This window comes from Gasterosteus aculeatus, chromosome 16 (assembly GCF_964276395.1).
Source record: "Gasterosteus aculeatus chromosome 16, fGasAcu3.hap1.1, whole genome shotgun sequence".
Lineage (NCBI taxonomy): Eukaryota > Metazoa > Chordata > Actinopteri > Perciformes > Gasterosteidae > Gasterosteus > Gasterosteus aculeatus.
The window spans coordinates 8,916,995-8,937,975 of record NC_135704.1 but is presented as its reverse complement, the minus strand read 5'-3'; the positions used below and the strand labels follow the sequence as shown (position 1 = coordinate 8,937,975).

The 20,981-nt window shown below is 43.7% G+C and overlaps 1 protein-coding gene across 2 annotated transcripts; it reads right to left on the bottom strand.

Moving 5' to 3' along the window:
- Positions 1 to 1,608: 1,608 nt before the first annotated feature.
- Positions 1,609 to 10,830, bottom strand: gja5a (gap junction protein, alpha 5a). 2 transcript variants are annotated; one of them, XM_078090339.1, is made up of 3 exons: positions 10,627 to 10,796; positions 5,159 to 5,325; positions 1,609 to 4,096 (listed from the first exon to the last, which is right to left on the bottom strand). In XM_078090339.1, exon 3 carries the CDS (start codon positions 3,963 to 3,965, stop codon positions 2,814 to 2,816), a length of 1,152 nt encoding a protein of 383 aa, XP_077946465.1. In that variant the 5' UTR covers positions 3,966 to 4,096; positions 5,159 to 5,325; positions 10,627 to 10,796; the 3' UTR covers positions 1,609 to 2,813. The 2 variants fall into 2 exon arrangements, with proteins under 2 accessions (XP_077946465.1, XP_040057180.2); XM_040201246.2 differs by lacking the exon at positions 5,159 to 5,325 and having other exon boundaries at positions 10,627 to 10,830.
- Between the last annotated feature and the right edge of the window lie 10,151 nt (positions 10,831 to 20,981).

Here is a 20,981-nt window from a genome sequence, read left to right as displayed (position 1 = left end):
CCATGGGATTGGTCTTCTTCTTCTTCTTCTACTTCTAAAATAAAAGATGGAAAAGGTTACGCCATCTATAGGTGTATCTGCAGGACGTTAGATAAGGCACAAAATTACAAACAAGAGACTTGTCCTCAGCAAATGTACATTTTCTATTCATAAAACAATAATTATAAATAATATTTACATTAATAAAAAATCTCGATTTATTTGATTGGTTAAAACATTGAGGCTTTTAAATTATTCGTCATATCATTTTATATGGGGTAATAATGACACACACGTGTACATTAAGTGTAGAGAGATTCAGAGTTATGACTTTTGAACATTATTAATCATTTTGAATTTTAGCCTCCTTTGTGTTGTATTATTTACACTTTTACTCGTTAACATTCGAAAGTCAATATTATCATTTTTAATTTGACTGCCACAGTTACTCATTGCATTACAGATTACAATTTTCCAAAAATATCATGTATACAGCAATAAAATAGTGAGGAATATCTACTACTGTTCAATGCATCCTGGATGATAATTCTAAAGTCCAGAGAATGGATTTTCTGCTTTTTTTGCTCAAATGTTGATTCATTTTTGATAATGCGATAATCACTTCTTCCACCAAATATTTCCTCCCAGAGAAGGGGGATTCAAATTATATTTAAAAGGGACTAAATGTGTGTTAGCACTGAATATTATTGTATTATTGGGGTTACAGTTTTGTTGTTAGTAGCCAATGGGAGTGTATAAGAACTGCATTTGTAGAAGCACTTTAATTAGTTGTTAAGAGTAAAAACTGCTTTTACAAATGCAGTCCTTTTCGACAGCATTCACACACGCACACAAACACGCGCACACATAATTTTCCGGTGGCAGAGGATACCATGCATGGTGCTTGTTTGTCCCTGATTACATGAATCTTACAACAATTTGGGATTTACTCTCCTGCCCAAATACACTTCAACATGTAGACCAAAGTCTTAACCACCAACCTCCTGATCATTTTACGACCACATAAAATCCTGAGCACAGTGGTACTGATATTCGGTCGTAGCAAATACCTCCATCAGGTACCATAAAGCGTTGCCTCAGCTTTGCCATCGTTGATAGAGAGAGACGTTTTTTTGGCAATGTGAAGTAATTACTCCGCTGCAGCTCTTGAATATAATCTGTGTGTAGCATGATGTCATTCAGTGATATTAAAATGCGGATAACATTGTAGAGGTGAATGTGATCCGCAACAAACAAATGAAATGTCAGCATCTACTGGAGCTTTTCTTTTGAATCAGCTTGTGACGGATCAAGTTGGATACCAGCACTCAGCTTCCTGGCAATGACGGCGAGACAGTCTTAGTTTGTGTAAATACTGCACACCCCGGCCCAGTCTGTCCTCTGCAGGTCCTTCTGACAAAAACAGACTGGAAAATTCATGTGGTGATACTGAAATAAAACTTCAGGAAACGTATACTCAAATATGCATGAACATTATAATCTCATCAATTTCCCCTTTATAATTTAGTTCTTATCAGTTCTTTTAATAATAACAGGAATTTCTGTGCAGTAATAATAATAATACTACTACTAATAATAAGTCAGTCAATTAGTAACACAAATCAGATGTTTGACAAAGATCTAAGAAAAACTTGCTTTAATCACACCCCTTAAGGACAATAGAGCAGAATGTACAGTTGATGATTTATTAATTTGTGATGAGTTAATGATGACATTTATTGCGGTCTGTGTAAAATAACAAAAAAGAAAAAAAAAGATTTTTCTTGTTTCATGTGAATTTACTGTGCAAGATAAACTTAACCAACCTGTACATTGATTTTTGCAAAACAACGGAAATGAAATAACATACAACATAAAAAGATATCAACCGAAACGTACAGGACGAGTTCACTATTTACATCAGGACAGAAACTGAAAAAGTGCAATGTTTCCACCTAGTGGCAGGATCTCCTCACATCCAGGCAGGACCTCCTGTTTCCTCTTCAATCCCCCTGGATTGGGAACATCTCAGGAGGCTATTCTGCACACATTGACTCCTGTCACAGAACTTATGAATACAGTTTTAGTCACTTTCTTTTAGATTGTAAAGGGATTAAGATGCATTTTAGGACCTGTATTGTGCCATCAGGTAACAAGTCTAAATGTACAGTTTTTGCAATGGCTTTTTCAATAAATCTTTTAAAAAACATCATATGGACTATATTTATTTTTACGCTCTTTAAGGCACTTTACCGTGACTCACTGTGCTCTGCAAAACAACATAATAATCGCGGCAAGCTTCACAGTTTATTGCATATTGTGTCCCGGTGTGCCTCAAAATATCTCATCTCATTTAGTTTGCAGCGTCAGGGCAAAACTATTGTAATTCATTGAATAGTTGAGGCGTGATCCATATTTTGCTTTCCAAGCGGTTTCCCTTGGTCATTTCCCTCCAAGTAATTTTCAGTCATTTCTCTTTAGAAAAATATCACTTCATTTTTTACTCTTAAAAAATCTTTGCACTAAAACATCAATATGCAACAGCCATTCACACACTCATTTAGAAAATATTTTTCTTTTTTGCAGTTTGGTTTTAGGAGGCAGATCTTTTCCCAAATAACATCTGCTCACAGAGCGCACATCAAGTCCACACAAGTCCTCCGACAGACCTGTGTCCCTCCCTCCGGTGAACCTCCAGTCCGTCCTCTACGATTGTGCTTCTGGTGTCAATGCCAGAATTTCCACAGTTAACCTCATGCTTTTGACCCCTTCCCTCATAAACAACCCTCAGACTCGTTCTAAACTTTCTGTCCCCTCCCTTTTGTGTTGTGAGCCTACACTGCCAGGTCGTCCTGCCGAGCCCGGCTGCTGGTGCCGCTGGTCTTGCTCAGGCGGCGTTTGTCCTTCGTGTAGCTGGAGTGCAGCAGCGGCGAGGGGGAGCAGCTGGGGGGCACCTCTGGGGGCGCCTGGTCGAATCGCATCCTCTGGAAGTCTTTCTCATCCTCCAGGTCGTCGCAGCTGTGGTGCCGCTCCGTGGCCAGGTTGGCGGAGTTTTGTTGCAGCGCCATCCTGTTGCTGAAGGGGTGCGAGGCCATAGAGGTCATGGGCTCCATGGAGCTCGAGGCCGCCAGGCATTGGCTGAAGTCAGGAGGCGGGGTGCAGGAGGCCGGGGGCAGTGGGGGGCTGTTGGGCTCCAAGGCCGCGGAGACGGCCGCCGTCACAGCTTTGTGGCTGCTCTTCTCCATCCTCTTCTTGCGTAAACACCTCCTGGCGCCCTTCCAGCTGAGGTGGTAGAGCTCCAGCACGGAGAGCAGCAGGGACACGCCGGCCACCACCAGCATAAAGACGATGAAGACATTCTTCTCCGTGGGCCGGGACATGTAGCAGTTGACGGGGTTGGGGCAGGGCCAAGACTTGCACAGGTACAACGCCCTGAGGAACACCCCGTAGATCATGTACTGCACCACGACAAATGTCACCTCCATCACCGTGCGGATCATGATGCTCAGGATGTACGTCTGCAGCAGCGCCCCTTTCAGGCGAACGCGGCCGGTCCCGTCAGACGCCACCATTCTCCCGCTCACCTTCTGCTGGAGGTACTCCTTCTCCCCCCCCAGGTCTTCTCCCCCTTCCCCCCTCTCCTCCCTCTCCTCCTGCTCCACCCTCCGCTGCTTCTCCTCCCGACGCACAATGTGCATGGCGTGGCCCATGTAGATGAGGGACGGCGTGGAGACAAAAACAATCTGCAGCACCCAGTAGCGGATGTGGGCGATGGGGAAGGCGCTGTCGTAGCACACGTTGGTGCAGCCGGGCTGCTGGGTGTCGCACAGGAAATCGCTCTGCTCGTCGCCCCAGGACGACTCGGCCGCCGTGCCCAGCACCAGGATGCGGAAGATGAAGAGGACGGTGAGCCAGACCTTCCCGACCGAGGTAGAGTGTTCCTGGACCTCCTCTAGGAAATTCCCCAGGAGACTCCAATCCCCCATCACTGCTCACAGGCCGAACACACACCTGAGACACAGAGACTGGAGCGGGAGGAGAGGAAGTGCGAGGAAAGAGGGTGCACGAGAGGGTGAGAAGGGGAAGTCACTGAGGGGGGGGAGAGGTGGAGGATGAACTGAGCAGGGAGGAGGGCAAAGGGGAGAAACATGGACATGGTCAGTCAGTAGACGAATGGCTCCACTACATTGCTGCAGATGAAATGACCTGAGTGTGCGGGGCATCACAAAAATAGCTTCTCTGCCTGTGAATTGCTTGCGGACCGGACAATGTGGCATGAGAACAACCACTTTCCCATGAGCGAGAGAGAGGGGAGAGAGAGAGAGAGAGAGGAAGGAAGGCAGAGGGAGTTTGAGAGTCATTTCAAAGTAAATAATGAGGTTGTTTTAAGAAAAATGACTCAATATTACAGTATGTGTGGGATTACATTCCCCATGTGCGATTCCAAATGATGTACGACTGACAGTCAGAGAGTGTAACAGGCCGCCACGGGGCGAGTCAAAGCTAGGGGACTTTGTCCTTTAAACGCCGTGACCCAGCCTGAGCCGATCGTGCCTGTGGCCCGTGGCCGGCAGACTTCACCAACAACGACAGCTTTGATGTCCGCTGTCCTCTCTGCGACAGTGAAAACCTCCTACGCGCTGCTTTCTGTATCTGTCTGACAGCGTCAATCTAACCGATGTGTGCGTGCGCGCTTTCACCTGCAGCATTAGTAAGAGTTTGGGCGAGACCCAAACATGGCAGTGACAGGCTGGCGAGTCTCAGCCAATAATTACCCTACAAGGCAGCAGACCAGACAGCTTTATTAGTGCAATAAAGTGACCCCTATCATTGGGGAGGGGGTTACGAAAACCCATCAAGCCCCATTGAAGGGCCGCCTCTGACCTCTGAATGCACCACGTCCCTCTGCCTGCCGCCAACTTTTACTTTGAGATCCAAGCCAGATTAATTAGAACATACTTTAAGGAGGGCTGAAGGTAAGTGGTTGACAGCTTTTTCCAACACGTCACACATCTGAAGTTACTGCCCCACTTGGCAAGGTTATGGAGAACATTCCTGAAAGGCCGTGTGTCAAGACAAACTGTTATTTTAATGGTCTGCCCCGAAGGATATACAGTATAATCACTACAATCACAGCGTGTGAAAAAAAGGCAAACACTGAGTTAATATTCTCTCTTACCACCTATCAACTCCCTCCAAGTGTTTTCCACCAGCAGCTGCTCCCATAACCAGTTCCTCCCATTGTACAGTCCACCGCGCGGGGCTTCGACTTGTCTCACTGACACTGTGTGAGAGACAGATGGTCTACACGGCCCTCAGTCCGTCTCACCCCCTCCCTCAGTGTGTCTGTGAAGTATATATATGGCAATAAGAAGGAGAATCAGAGTGTTGACCTTGTAATCTGTGAAGTACAAAGAGGCAGGAAACAACCCCCCCCCCCGATCAGGACACGTGGGAGAGGTTCGATCTCTATCCACTCACGAGGCCGATGCACAGCACGGGGAAGTTTTACTGTCTGACACTTGTTTTCCAGCGTGCACGTGGGCCCGTTCCTACTCAGGGAACTGGTTTGAAGCTCCCCTGATGAAGCTAAAGATCTTTACAGGCAGTAAATCACTGAGGCAGAGAAGTGGGGGAGGAAGGGAGTGAGAGTTCTGCCAACACAATAGCAGGAGCTACAGCCATGTTCTTATCAGCGCACACTGACAACAGGCTTTCCTCACTCGTGCAGACCCTGGTGACAACAACGTACCCCCCTGGGCTCGCTCAGAGCTAACCTTACTGATAGGATCACTTGGAGTTTGGATCAGTTTCATGACGACTATTCATTTCACATCAAACACGGAAAGGAAAATCTGAGTAATCTCGGTGGGAGACAACCTACTGCAGTGTGTTCATTTGGCGTCTGTTTTATGAGTTTAAGTGTGGAAACTTTAATATAGGGAAGGATTTACTAATCTGTCACTGGTGCAATACAAAGATTCCCAGATCCTTTAGCAGCTATATTAATATCTAACAATATTCTGCAACAATGTATAGCCCTTTAAAGAAAATATATACAAAAAATAGGCAAGTAAAAAGAATAGAAGAAGAAAACAGTACATCTAATCATTTTGCCTTAGTGGAAATGAAATTATGTCATTTTGATTTTCCCGAGTTGAACATGTCTGCAACAAGTGAACTGGCTCATTCAAGTCTTTTAAAACCAGACCAACCTCATGTTGTATGTAAATGATTGGGGGACACCAAAGTTGTCCGAATTCATCCTCATGAACGAATGCACCATAAAAACAACATCTCATTGCTTATTACATAAAATACACAATACTATATCATAGTAGACAAAGTGGTGCTGAGGTAAACTGGGGAGAGGCCGTGTTTCTCTGTCTCCTTCCCTCAACAGCGTCTTCCCCTCCTCAGAGGAAGCAATATCAAACAATGTGATTTTCCGAAGGACGAAAAGGAACGAGATATTAAAATGTTCCAGCCGAGACCTTCCAGTCAATTCCTCTTCTTTAAAGAGTACCTTTTGCCGTTGATTGTCGATCAAACCCATGATCTCGTTGGTCCTCTGGCAATAACCAAGGATTTACTGGGGTGCATTGTGCCCTTTGCTGAGTGGTCTGGTTCGCTGTAAACCATCATGGCTGTCATATTTGTTTATAATCGCTGTGGGAGAGTAATGGAAAATCTGGTTGTAAAGTAACGGTAAACTACGCAAATGAGGTATTCTGCACCTCTGAGTAATTTACGTCTGACGTTATACCCGAGCCTCCTTGTGCGTTTGTGTTGTTGAGTTAAAAGGTTTCCACGGAGACGAGGTGTGAGGGGTATTATAAACAGACTGAGCATGAGAGATGACTCTGTTGTATCAACAGTAGCCAACGCCAGTGTCCACTCTGTCCAAACTGGACCAACCACTTTTATATTACATGTATTTCAATTTCAAGTCAGACGTGCATGCTCGACGTTTAGCACATCTGGATGGCAGCCAGGCAGCTCGGGGAAGAGAGAAATTGCCGCAATTAAACTGCATCACGGCAAAATGACGGCTGCTGCTGCTGCGGAGAAGAGTAAAATGATTATCTGTGTTTCTCCCGCCGCAACACAACAATAAATCCAGCGGTGTGTTGGAGCGGCCTCATCGTTGCCTTAGAGGGCAGTGACTCTGGTTGAAGAATCCATCGGGACTCAGGCTGGAGAAACCCCCCCCTGCACAGGACGGAGGTTTTATAGGATCATTAAGCTGTGTTTTTATTGCCGTATGATGGCACATGGAGCAATGGATTCATATTTATGTCTCTCACATCTCTCAATGTGTCAAGGTTGTGACTGAGACGCCGCTTTTAACCCTCGGGGTATAAAAACGTATTTTCAGACCAAATAAAAAACTGATGATGATGATTTCTCTTTTCAAATTGAGTTGATGTGTTTAAAAACACAAACTCTGCCAACAGTAGCCGGTCGTCCTGCGCCTGCAGTGTGTCCACGGGCCGGAGACAACAGGGGGCAGGGTTGAATCAAACATTTATTCAGTGATCTGCACCTTTCAGCACTAAGCTGTGTATGACAGACTCTGCATCCTCATTCAGGACCAGCACCCAGTCACTGCTCCGCCTTGTCCTCATAAACAAATGGAGCATTAGGTGGAGGAGCATACATTTTAATGGGGGATGTTTAGACTAACATTAATGCAGGAAAAGCCTTTACAGAGCCTACAATATACTTGTTATAAGTGTCTGAGAGGATTTGCTTGAGATGTTGAAATGTTTGCAAAATGAGGGTTTAAAAGAACCATTCTCCGACAAACTAATTGTTTTCATTAGAATGTAAAACACATTAAGGAAGCTCATTTGTTTCCAGGAAAAGTGTCGTCATTATTTGACATTTTCTAGAGGGATACACTAGACACACCTGCGTACGCTGGAGGGGCCTGAAGTCAGATACTAAAAACACCTGCACAGCCAAATTTGGGTCGGCGAGGAGGATTCTGGTGTAGGACAAATGTACAATAACACGATCCTATTGTTACAAATTAGACAAAAATTGTATTTCTGGCCTGCTTCTTTGTATTATATCTGCTGTGAGTGGATTACAATAACAATAAATAACTAGAAATGAAATGAAATACCTGACATTCACTGAGGTGTGTTTTTGTGAACCAACACTACGTTGCAGGAGGGATTTTTTGTTTTAGTTTTTCAAAATGAAGCTGAAAACTGGTTTTACTGCATCTCTGCTGAATTTTCAAGAAAGAACTCAGTTTTGTTTGATGAATAATTCATATAACTTACCAACTGACTAGTAATGGCTGAGAATAATGACACCATACTGGTATAATATGTTGTGCTCCCATTGCTTTAACATGAAACTAGATGGCTTTTATGGAGTAAACATGTTTTGAGGTTCAGTTATTATAGGTTTCCCTGTCATCATTGCTCTCTGTATCACAATCAGGATTAAAAATGAATGGTCATCTCACGATTCCAAAGGTACGCATCAATCAGCTAGTTTCAGGTATTATGGACCTTTCAAATAGCACTGCATGCAAACTTCCCCCATGATACATTTAATTCACCTTAGTGAGACGTTAACACTTATCTGAAGTTTGTTCATCATCAGTGTTTCTTTCTTGTTTTATTTCTCACTTAATTGTTGGTTATCAGATCTCTTCTATGCCGGTTGTGTGGTCATATAAATCTTTTTCTCCAAAAACTCCCCAATAAAACAAAGTAACTAACTTAGATAAACTCTACATTTCAGCTCATATGAAAGGACCACTTAACAAAAAGCCCCTGACAGCAGCTCTGTAACCAAAATATCTTGGTTGCTGTGAGAGCTCAGTGACTGTGGAAACGCCACGGCAGAGTAAGAGAAAGCAGCATCAGACCTGCCACACGGCTCCTCCGGGCCGGCACACGTATTCAGGGTTTGCATCCGTCTCAGCTGACCTCAAGAGATCAGACATACGGGATGCCGAACATACCCAGCATTCAGTTACTAAGCTCAGTGATGGTTATTTTTACTCTCTGCTTGATTGAGGCAGCTTCATGGCATTATCTGGGACACAATGGAAGTAAATGAAGCCTATTTATAGACTGTGATTATAAATAATCAGTGCACATAAGTGTAAAAGTTCACGTTTAAATATGACATGGCTTTTAAACTGGGACCCAAAACCTTTGGTGGGTAAATCCCAGCATATACTGCAGAAGCTGTTCGGCTGCAGGGCCTCATGGGTGTGTGCGTATCCCTCCCACGGGATTACGATAAATGACGAGCATGTTTAAGTCCAGCGGCATTGCCGTGGTGGCGTGGTGGGTTAGAGACAGAGACATCCGATGCGGGATGAGGGCGAGAATGCTTCCAATTCACGCGAGTCACCTGTTGCCACCGCTTTCAGGCCGACACGGATCCAGGCTGCCATACATCAGTCTCCCCAGCGTGAAGCCGGCGGGCCGATGCGCTGCCTGCTACCTTACATGGCTGTCTGGGCTCTTCATCTGCCCACTACTGTACACAGACTCACAGCCCTGCTATGATCTATTATTTCACTGCATATGGCATCAGACTGGAGCCCTCAGGACCACCAGCTGTGAGGTGTGGAGGAGGATTCTCCTGACCGGCACCCCTGGATAGCTGCTCTTATTCAGGGGGTGAAAGATTGTGACTTGTTTCAGTTTAGTTTTTCTTAACTTATATTTTTTACGCAGATCTTGTTTATAGGTGATGTAAGATAATTATTGGCAATGGACACAATTTAGTTTGTAAAGTGAGCCTGACAGCTTTTTATTCTGAGGGATATTTTCTTAAATCGTCTGTTGTGTTTAATTCATTTGAAATATAGTTTTTAAATCATATTTTAATGATTGTGCATGAAGGTGGGATTCAGTATAATGTCACAGAGCGGCTTCATTTTCGGGTTGAAACAAACAGAGATTGAATCGGCTTTGTCTTTGATTTATGATGGAAACTCATTTGAGCTCCTGCAGTTTCTTTACTTTTTGAATAATTTGTTAACTCATTTACTTCAGTATTTGTCATTTTTACTACTTTTTTACTTGTATTTCATTGGATATATCGTGATTTTGACCACACTCTGTGTATTCAATATCTACAGTTACTTTTCAAGTTAAGATACCAAAAAGGCGGTTGCATTGCTAATACTAATCAGGTGATATTATATATAAGGCTGTACTGAGACCATTTTACCAACTAACTTTACTTTTACATTTGCACCTACTCCATTGTAAGACTTTGACACTGTTTGCTCTGGAGCCAAAAAACCCTCAAAGTGTTCAAGGTGTGTGCACACATTGCTGGTGGCCCTGCGTGATTCTCCAGTGCTGCACTGTTTAATACATTTGTCTCTTTTGAGAGTTATGAGGCGAGACGATGAAGAGAGAGAGAGAGACATGCAGAGTGAGACGAAAGCAGGAAGAGCGATTGAAGCGATGTCTTTACCTGCAGTGGACAACAAGGACACTATAACGTCTCACCTCGCTCTCACATATTTCATCGCTAAGAGTCTGCTGCTGTGGTTTTGTGATAAGATGCTCAGTAGTGCCAAGTGTTGATCTAAATGTCTGCGTCCACCAGTCGTCCACCCGAGTAAGACTTGTGTTTGCGTGATAATTGATGGCTTACCTGCTCTCCTGCTGTTTCCTGGAAGGCTGTTTTTTTTCTCCTGATTTGTGCTCTGATGAAACAAGTCTTCCTTGAGCTCGGAGGACAAGCGGCAGGTGATGGTGGAGATGGTGGAAAACCGGGCCTCAAGTTGATGGCGTCTGAGCTGAGTGCGGACCCAACGCCAAACTGTTAGTCCACGCGAGGGGCAGGAGAAGAAAAGCCGTGGCATCACAAGAGTGTTTCCCCCAAAGGCCCTCCCTTCTGTCTCTCCTCCTCCATCTCCTCCTCTCCCCCTTCACCCCCACCTTTTTGCTTACATCCCTGGTGCTCTATTTTTTTTGCTGGGAAGCATTCTTCGGCAACGGGAAAGGAAGTGGAATTGTTTTCTGGGATCAATAGCAAATCCGCTCGGAGTGAAGTTGCAGAGAGCTGTCGTTTGCTGCGCGGTCCTTTAGGTTTACAGCTCGGTTGTCTGTGCTGTGTCCTGTGCCAATATTGAGAGGAGTCTATATATATATATATATATATAGAGAGAGATATAAGCCATTAAAGTAAGGCAAAGACAAACTGGTGACGAAATATTACAAATTTGCTTTTATCTCTACTTCTGATACTGTATTTCCAAAGGTTAAAAAGAAAAGAGTAGAAACAGAAGAAACAGTCATGAAGTCAGGTGTTTGGAGCCATGAGATCCAAAACCATCTGCCGCATTTTGGGACGCAAACAAAGAGTTACAGACAAAAGTGAAATAACTCATTTTCCTCCTCGTTTTTTTTTTTTTTTACGGGCTGTTGGTTTTAACCCGGAATAATCTCTCATAAACGCAGAATGCCTGGAGATATGCTGCGCATTATATAATAGGGATCTTTTAGGTTGCATTTGTCCTTGCTGACGGGCCAACGTGCAGTCAAATGGCTTTAATTTTGTGGTGAGGGCAGGCAATGGACACTCAAACACGGACAGACAATTCTATAGAACATGACAAATGATGTAACTTTGTTCCTACATTGCATTGTTGCACATGTCTTCTGCTTAAGATGTGTCAAATTCACTCTCTGGACTTCTATTCTAGGTGTTTAATTTAAAGAGAAATGAACATATTGGCTTTTTTTCTGATAGAGGAATGATACCACTTTCATGCTTGTTGGGTGGATTTCAAGATGATGGTTAGCTTAGCATGGCTACTGGAAACTATTCTTAACCATTATGTTTATCTAATTTTAGTTAAGTCATATCTGAAACCAACCAAACACTCAACACTAACTGTAGTGGTTGAAGTTCAAGGCTGTCCAGGAGGGTGTCTGATTAATGTTTGTGCGTGGCGGACGAGCGCACGTGTTGGTGCGTCCCCCCCCCCCCCCCCCCCCCCCCTCTGTCTGTCGTGTACTCGAGTGCTTGATGGAAAAAGCCAGCATTGCCAGGACGCATCAGCGTGACCCTCCCCGACCTCCGCCTGCCGCGCTGCTCCTGACACCGTCCCATTTCAGCCTCGTCCAAGCGAAGGCCGGATTGATGGACATGTGCACTTGATCGGTCACCTCGACCTCACATAAACTCTACAACTCATCTCTGCGATCCACCGGAGGTTGATTCTGTGACAGCAGCTCCCGAGCGGGAAAGCGCGAGGAGGGAAACTTTTGTTTTTCAGCCGAGGTGAACACGCAATGTCGGCACAAACTGAGTCACGGGCCTGAAACGCAGCACTGGCATGTTGTCATTGCATTTACTGTAGTTGATGGTGTGTAAGTCGGCTGTTGACTTGTTGTTTTTTGTCGCCTCCTTCATACTTATTACATACATACATACATACATGTTAAAAATCATGAGTTGGAAAATTCTGTTTTGTTTTGTTTTTTTGCACATTTGTCTTCTCCTTAACAGTTTCCTCAATGACATTTAACGCTGCTTGTTTAGAAAAAAAATAAAACAATACATTGGAATACAGTTTTTTCAGAAGCTTTTAGGCCAGATTTATTTTATGAATCTCTATGCATCCATTTTTCTTTGTAACTCAGTGATAAATCATCTTAAAGTCCACAATAAGCTTTTTGTCTACAAATCAACAACTCAAGCGGACAGGTTGAACACACAAACTGAAGATTTTCAATAAGAATTTATTTTCAACTTTTTAAACTGTGGACTAAGCAGTATTTTTGAAAAATTGTGTCCATTTGCTCCAAAGGTGTCTATTTGAGGTGTATTCCTGAAAGATTAAGAGTTAAAAGATCCGTGGTGTTAAATGTCTCCGTACCTTTCAACTGTCGGTGTCTGTGAACTCGGCTGAATAAACTGGATTGAGGGGCAGGGGAGTTATTTTCAGCCGTGCATGTGTTCACCCGCAGCTACTGTGCAGCTCTCTGATGTGCTTTAGGACAACGAGGGAGCTCTATGACACGGAGGCATAAGCCTTTGACTACACAGGCCATCATTGTTAGTTGTATCAAGTAAATGTCAACTTGCAGCTCTTAAAGATGGATTTCATTCATTCATTAATAATGCAGCAATTCATAATTTAGTTAATTTAAAGTATTGAGAATATTTTTTTAAAGGTCTCTCAGGTCAACACAGGACAAGTTAAACAAACTGTATCAATGTCTATTTGGTTTAAGAAGATTCAACAGCATCAATCCCCACTCTCCTCTCACCAACGCATTTCACATTGAAGCCAAGTTATTAATACACACTGCGTTTTCTGACAGAGAATCGAGCCCATGTTCATTGGTAACGTATAAGTATTCATGCTGTTTGCTTATAATGAGCCGACAGAGCTGACAAAACAGGTGAGGGATTGCGCGTGAAGCTGACACGGCGGACATGCTTTGTGTATTTTAGACTTCTGTCTATCTGTTTCCAACTCAGATTTAGACTGATGTTATTCCTACCAGCTGCTCTTTGACCTCGCCGCTGAGTGAAATGCAGTACCACAGTGAAGGCATAGATGATGATGATGAGCTTGTGAAGTTATGTATGAGTCACACGTGCATTACTGTGTGTGTGGGACCCAAATAATGCACATTTTCCGCCGACCTGCAAACGGTAAACTCAGCATTAGAAAGGCTTCAGTGGGGTGGCCTCCTCTTGTACCCATCAACACGGCTCGCAGTCACAGCTTATTGGAACACATCAGAGACATTGCTTATTTCTGTTAAAATGTCAGCTGTGAAAAGAACCTGCTGTATCGCTCAGGCTGTAGATAAAACATATTGATGTTTTTATTCCAGAGGTTTTTATGAGATTACTGTGTTTCTTTGTGCAGACTCGGTTTAACAAAGGTTTAAGAAATTGAAAGCAAACATAACCTCGTTGGTTCCTCCTCCACCTTACCGAAATCAAGGTTATCAAGATATGGAGCGTGCCAGAGGAAACATGGACTCTTGTATTCACCCCCCCCATCACCACCGCGGACTTACAGCATCCCGGTGTGCAGCGGCGGAGAAGGAGCGGTCTAAACAAATGCAGGAAGAGGGATATCTACAAGAACCTTCCCCCAAGACAACTCACTCACACACGAGGACAGACGCCTGATGCATTTGTGCGCGCGCATGCGTTTGTGTGAACAGATTGACTTTGTCCGGCGTCCACGTTTTATGTGAGTGTACGAGGATTGAGGACAGACATGGGGTGTATGCGTGTCTGTGTGCCCAACATACATCCCCGAAAACAAACAGTGAATGAAAGGGCCGTATTGTTCATCAGGTCCAGCAGACTTGAGACACGCAGGCAGCAGCCAAGGGCCACGAGAAGCCCATTCAGGCTTTCAATGCAGCCTCTTCCTCCTCGCTGAACCTTTGACTGGAATCATTCTAAACCAAACAAATAAGAGATTTGTATTTTCTATAATATACTATACTGTGAGAATGTTAAACTTTTTTTTCCCCCGTTGGTCATGTTCACTGTTTAAGTGGCCGCTTCATTTGAGGAAGCAACAGTAAATTATAAATCATTTCTCTGGAACGCGTGTGAGAAACTTCTTTGGGCGGTCGCCAGTGGACGGTTGACCGTGTGTGCCGGCACTCCTATCCGCAGATAACATTGTGTTGGGCGGCCGACTGACTTTGGGGACCCGGAGGCCTGAAATCACCCCGTGCCGGACCATGTGTTGCTCTGATAGTGACAAGGAGGGTGTTTCCCTTCTCTGAAATCTACCTCCAGCCCTTCAGACAGCTCTTCCTGTCCCGAGCGATATGTAGACCGACACTGTTCCCTCTAACATGGCATTTCTCAGGAGCCCGGGACACCCTTCATGCAATAATCTCAATTATTCTGATCCTCCTTTTGTTTTGTTCCCTCGTAGGTTTAGAGGTCTGTTAACACCTGACTTCCTACCAGGGCCAGTATTGTGAGGATCAATAAATAATCAAGTGTATCCTATTAAATGACCCGAAAACTTCACGCATGTGCAAAGGGCCACAAACAACGCATGTGCAAAGGGCCACAAACACGCACAGAAAGTCCATTCAGTGTGAACCTTATTTCAAACATAAAAAATATTTCCCGGAGCTGATGGTGAGAGAGAAACAAGTGTTTGATCCTGTTAGATTCTGCTATGAATCACACAACAACCAGCAAGCCGAGCAACACCAAGTGATGACAAGTGTGGTTCCCTGATCTCTTCCTCACAAAAATAGTTGATACTACAAACCTACAACAATTTGCAACTTTCTTAACCTGTCGTTGCTATGGTGATTATGTTTGTCAAGACACCCGTAGCAAGTTAAATGTTGACATACACGTTGCGGTATTTCATTGATGTCTCCCCTCTTAGTTTATTTAAGGCATTTTGTTCTGAACCATTTACGGCCTAGAATTTGATTTTTATGTCTAACATCCTGAATTTATTCAAATTGGTTGGTGGAATTCACTGATACCACATGCGTTCAAACCATTCAGACGAGTGAAATGTAAAATCAAAGTATCTCACGAGACTCCATCCACCATACAGGCATTTCAGAATGTTTTTGTTTTTCTCCTTAGTAGTGACTCATTGTGAACTACATCCCCAAATATCCTTGACGGTTAGCTTAGTGCCAAATGTTTCTATTCAACAGCATTCAAAATCAGTTTTTACTCTGTGCAATGACAATAAAGTTGAATTTGTAACACAAATCAATGTTAATCTACAGGAGTCCAACAGAGGAGACCATTCACTTTCCTTTCTGTCCAACTATCATCTCGAGGGCTTACATCCTAATCATCCTAAACCTCACTCTTTCTCATCCAGCCTCTTGTATCCAGGCAGCACTTACATCCTCCCTCCATTAACGCCCATGTCCGCCCCCCCAGCCCTTCTCCATTGTGTGCATGTCGATTCTCCTCTCCCTCCCATGGATGCCGGCGTTAGACAGAGCGGAAGCTGCCCTTCCACTTCCTTTCTTCACTGGTGAGAACAATTCATGCCTCGTCTCTCACCCCGTCTCTCTCTGTTTTACACCCAGACTACATGAAGCTGCCAGGTTGCTTGGTTTCCTGACGCATGGTCCGATCTAAATAGTTCTGGGAAAGGCTAAACAAATTTTTAAATACAGAAGTTTTCTTTTAGTAATAATGTCTGTGGGACCAGCATGTTTGTAGAGGTGCCTTTGGGCAAACTAAAGATCCTTTGTAGGGCACATATGGGAATAGTCACACAGCTACAATTACACACAAGGCCCCTCAGACATGCGCAAACTGTGTCTGATGTTAGACACCACAGGTGGCAGCAATACACAGTAATTGGATTGATTAGTCAACAAGTTGATCTGGTGCAAAACATTAGGACCAGGAAATCGAAAGGGCACAAGAAAGCAAGTAAATTACAGCAAACTGGACAAATGTCTGGTTTACAAAATTGAGAAGCATCATATCATTATTTAAAGAGGTCCTCGAAAAAATTCATCACATTGGCAGCAGGAAGAGTCACTGAACGTGTCAATGATTCACTGACGACATACACAAGAACACAGAGATAACCTGGCCCCAAAAATAATCCAGTCAACCGATGAGCCTTAAACCAGTTAAACCCCCAGTACACCATACAAATCCCTTTCCCCTGCTATTGTGTATTTTATGCTAAATAACTTACGGGAACAGCCGGTGTGAACAGAACACAGGTTCACCAAAACTTCCCGTGTGACACACCATAAGCATCAGAGACGTGAACACTGGACTCACACACCCGAACGAACGCACAAGACAATAGTGGCGACTATAAACAGAGTCCCTTTCACAGACACAGGAGGGTTGTCTGGGTGTTGCAACAGGACGTGGAAGTGGAAACCTTAAGCACAAATGCAGGTACTGAGTCCAAACAGTCAAATCTTCTCACCATTTAAACTCACCACTCTCTCTTGTAATCGTACCAGCGATCAAGTCGTATTTAACTCTCGTGCAAACTGTCATACAATAGGCGGTGAAAAATATTTATGGAGGAACAAACTTCAGTTTTTTAAGAAAGACACTTTTCCTTTAAAATGACGCATTTTACTTTATCAGCTCTCCAAATTGTATGTGTTAAGAGTGCTTTTGTGCACCAGTTCCTGTAGAAAACCTCAGTTCAGAAGGGACAGCGTGCCGGACCCAGTCAAACAAATCCAAGACCAGCTGGATGGCAAGAAACCTGCCCTCAAAAACACCACGCTATGTCTGCGGAACAGATAGGACACGTGTGTGCATTCATCTTACTCAGATTTTTGTGAGTTCAGATAAGCATGCATCTAAACTCAGTTTAACATCAAGCTCTAAAACTGTAGCTTTTAACAATCTTCTGATCAGTTTCCGTTGGCTGTTACAGCAGCGAGTGGCCCACAGTGTCCCTGTTGTTTACTTTGTACAATTTACATGCCTTTGAGGCTAGTTTCAAACTTTCTCACCACCGCAGGAAAGAAACAGTTGCCTGGTTCTCAGAGGAAATGAGAAAGTGCCCGGAGACAAATGTGTGAAAAGGGTTCTTATAACAAAGTAAGCTGTTTTTTGCTTGTTGGCGTTTAAAATCTCCGTTCAAAACAAAGGGAAGTGCTCTAAACAGATGACTCATGAAAAAAAAAGAAACTAAAAACCTATGAGGAGGAGAAATGAGGGCTTTGTCACTGAGGCAGCAGGTCACTAATCCACAAAGAGAAATGGTGGCACGCATATGGGCAAAAAATATGTATGGAGGTTTCCACTCTGAATAAACAAGTGTTTGGAAACAAGTGTCTCTCTGTCTTTAAGCGTAAGCCTCGTGCCATTAAGGTCGTGGTTTTTCGCTCAGTCATGGGACCGCGCTGCCCCCAGGTCACCACCTATCTGTGGAGGCCATCGCTGATATCATCTCTTTAAACCTGCTGTGAATGCCTCCTTTCTGTGAATGTGAACCTCACACAGACAATTAAATTAGTGACTGAGGAAAAAGATAGAAACATCAAGGGCTTGGAGTCATGACGTTTTTCTTCAATATGCTGTGTGGTCATCTGAATTTTGAAAGACTATAATCCAATAGAAGCCATTTGATGGTTTCGTTAAAATAATACCTGGAAGAATGATTCCTGATACATCGGATACTCACATATTTATTTTAGGGAAGGACATTTACTTGTGGTGGAGTATTTGCGCAGTGTGGTTTTTGTACATTTAGTCGGACACAAAGTACACAATACAACCTGCACAGCACGAGATGTTTTAAAGTGAAAGTTGCTTTAATCAACATTCACACACAAGTCTCCATTCACAGAGATTCTTCTGAATAACGTTAAAAGCACATTGCAGTTCCTTGATTGCACTCGCTAATTATGAGGCACGACCGTATGCAATGTATCGTCCTTATTGAGAGGAGGACTATTATTAGTTTTTGGTGTTTTCACAGCATTCAGGTGCTATAAGAACATTTGGGTTAATGGCAGTTATTTTTTGTTGTATAGGGACTGCTTTTCTGATGGTGTACTATTAAGCTCTAGGAAGAATTGCTGTCCACCGAAACTGCTGAGGTCATAAAATACAGCAGTCTTCATGCATTACACACTTGAGACTCAACATTACTGAATAGAGGACTTAGAGCAGATTTTTGCCTGTTCGCTAATGAAATGGAGTTTCAGACTTATTTTAAGACCTCTCAAAATATAAGTTAGTTGTGAGCATATGATTGATGACGGAAGTCAGAGGGATTTCCCGCCTTTCATTAAAGTTTGTATTCGCTCTTTTAAGCAGAGGTCAGAGCTGAGTCAAAAAGCCCACTTTAAACACTATCAACTTCATGCAAATATACCATACATGTAACCTTTCTTTCAAAAGGCGCCACATGAATAAGCTCAGCAAGCTTGCAGTTAGTAACGGCCGGTTCCCCCTTGCGGCAGTCCTTGTTGCTGATAACGCCCTCTGTTGTCCCGAGAAGAGTTCAGACGGAGAACCACGGACCAACCACGAGCATCAGCAACGACACGATGAGGCCAAACCCGAACTGCAAAGGATTGAATCCAGAACCCCCGAATGATCAGAAACTACCTTGTAATTTTAGTATTAATCCATTATCATCCGATCACGAGAGGAAATCATTGCTGCTCATTATTTGGCACATGGGTAAAAGAAAAGGTTATTTTCAGTGGAAAAACACACTCGTCCTGAAAGGTGTTTTTGGGTGAGGGAGCGGTGGGACATTGTGTGAGAGGTTACCACGAGGCCAAAACAAACCACGTGTTGGATTCAGATAATGCATATTGTTGAACGAAATACGTGTCTGAAATTGCGTCAGATTGATAAGGCCTTACGGCAGTAAGATTCCAGCTGCTGCCTGACTCTCAAAGGCCCTGCGAGCAGGAAGCGCACGGCACCATCGCACCATAGGCAGATCGCGGCACGATATGCTTGTTAGCGTGTTAGCATTCTGATTAACGGCCATTTGCTGCCCTGCTTCGGCGGCCTAATCTGGCCTCACGCCTCACTGCACCTGCTCAATAGAGTCCGCACCCTGCATCATGACATCATGTCTTTATGTGAAATCCCGGTGCCATTCACGGGCCCACCGTAGGGCTTAGCATGCAAGCGTCCACTATAGCAACACACAGCTCTTTAAAGGGAGTCCCCTGCTCCCCCGGCTCAGTGGATACACCCTGATGCCTCCACAGAGCTCTGAACATGGCTTCCGTACTCCAACCCGTCGCGCTGAGCCCACGTGCCGCCCCGGGGCCCAGAGGAGCCAGTATTTGGGCTTTTTGTTGAGGACATTTGTGTGTAAGATATCACTGCTCCTGGATGTATGGACACTAGCTTTAGCTATCCAGCTAACACAACACACTCATGTTCCTGGATGTCATTCAGAGAGGGACTGTAGCAAACATGTTGGGCACATTTAACAAGATAGAGCCTCACACTGGTTCTAAGATTACATCATCCATTTGTGAAAGGCTGCGGGATCAGTGAAGCTCAGTGTGGAGGCCAAACCTGCCACAAACCAACCAATCAGAGAGCAGACATTGAGAGGTGGCGTCTCCAGTTCACCTGCCCAGTGATGTCACATAGGACAGAGAACGCTATTGGTTGAGAGACGGGCGAGAGTCGGCTGTAATAAGATCGGCAGAGTGGAGATGCGTCCATAAAAGGAGTGAAGACTATTAAATGATGATTTCTGATTTTGTCGATGTCTACATGTGGCCCGTATGAGGTCACCTCCATTGTAGTCACACAAGGAATTGAAAAATGTCCCTGTTTTGTCAACACTGTATAAGTGTATATAGTATACAGTGTTGACAAAACAGGGATATTTTTCTAAATTACAAATGAAAAAGATAAAGAAAAAGCATCTTTTAATAATTCAACATATTTTAAACAATTCCTTGTGTGACCACAATGGAGGTGACCTTATACGACACATTTTCTATCCACACAAAACCAATCTCCAAAGAACAAAATATTAAGCAATAGTTTTTATTTCTAATAAAAGGTCATGTTGAATTGATGGATTATATTGGTGCTTTGGATAGATATACTCAAGAAATCTCTGTATCAAAGGGAAATCAGACATCAAAGAAAACACCATGTTTCAAACTTTATTGGCTCCTGGGAATAAAGAACAATCATGGAACCTGGAAATTAGATTGTGCAAAGGGAAATGTTTTGTGTGACCATAAAAAAATGTCTCTGACTGTTTCAGACTGCCATATAATTGCTTTTTTCCTTCCTTTCAATATGATGCATCAGTGGGTGCCGGTAATTTGGATAAGAGGAAAACAAAAGCTTTCTTCAAATAAGCTTGACCAAACATGTGGTTTATGATGAAACAAGTTAATGTTGGCATAAGGAAACCACATCATTGTAGCATTGTGCATTCCAACAAAGTTTGTACTAATCAAATGTGGGTAACAATATCCTGTTCCCCATTTGCCCAGAGTCTAATATAAAACATATGGACATGGAAAGACTTTTGT

Coding starts and splice junctions, on each gene's coding strand:
- gja5a (XM_040201246.2), bottom strand. CDS start 3,965: ATGGGGGATTGGAGTCTCCTGGGGAATTTCCTAGAGGAGGTCCAGGAA.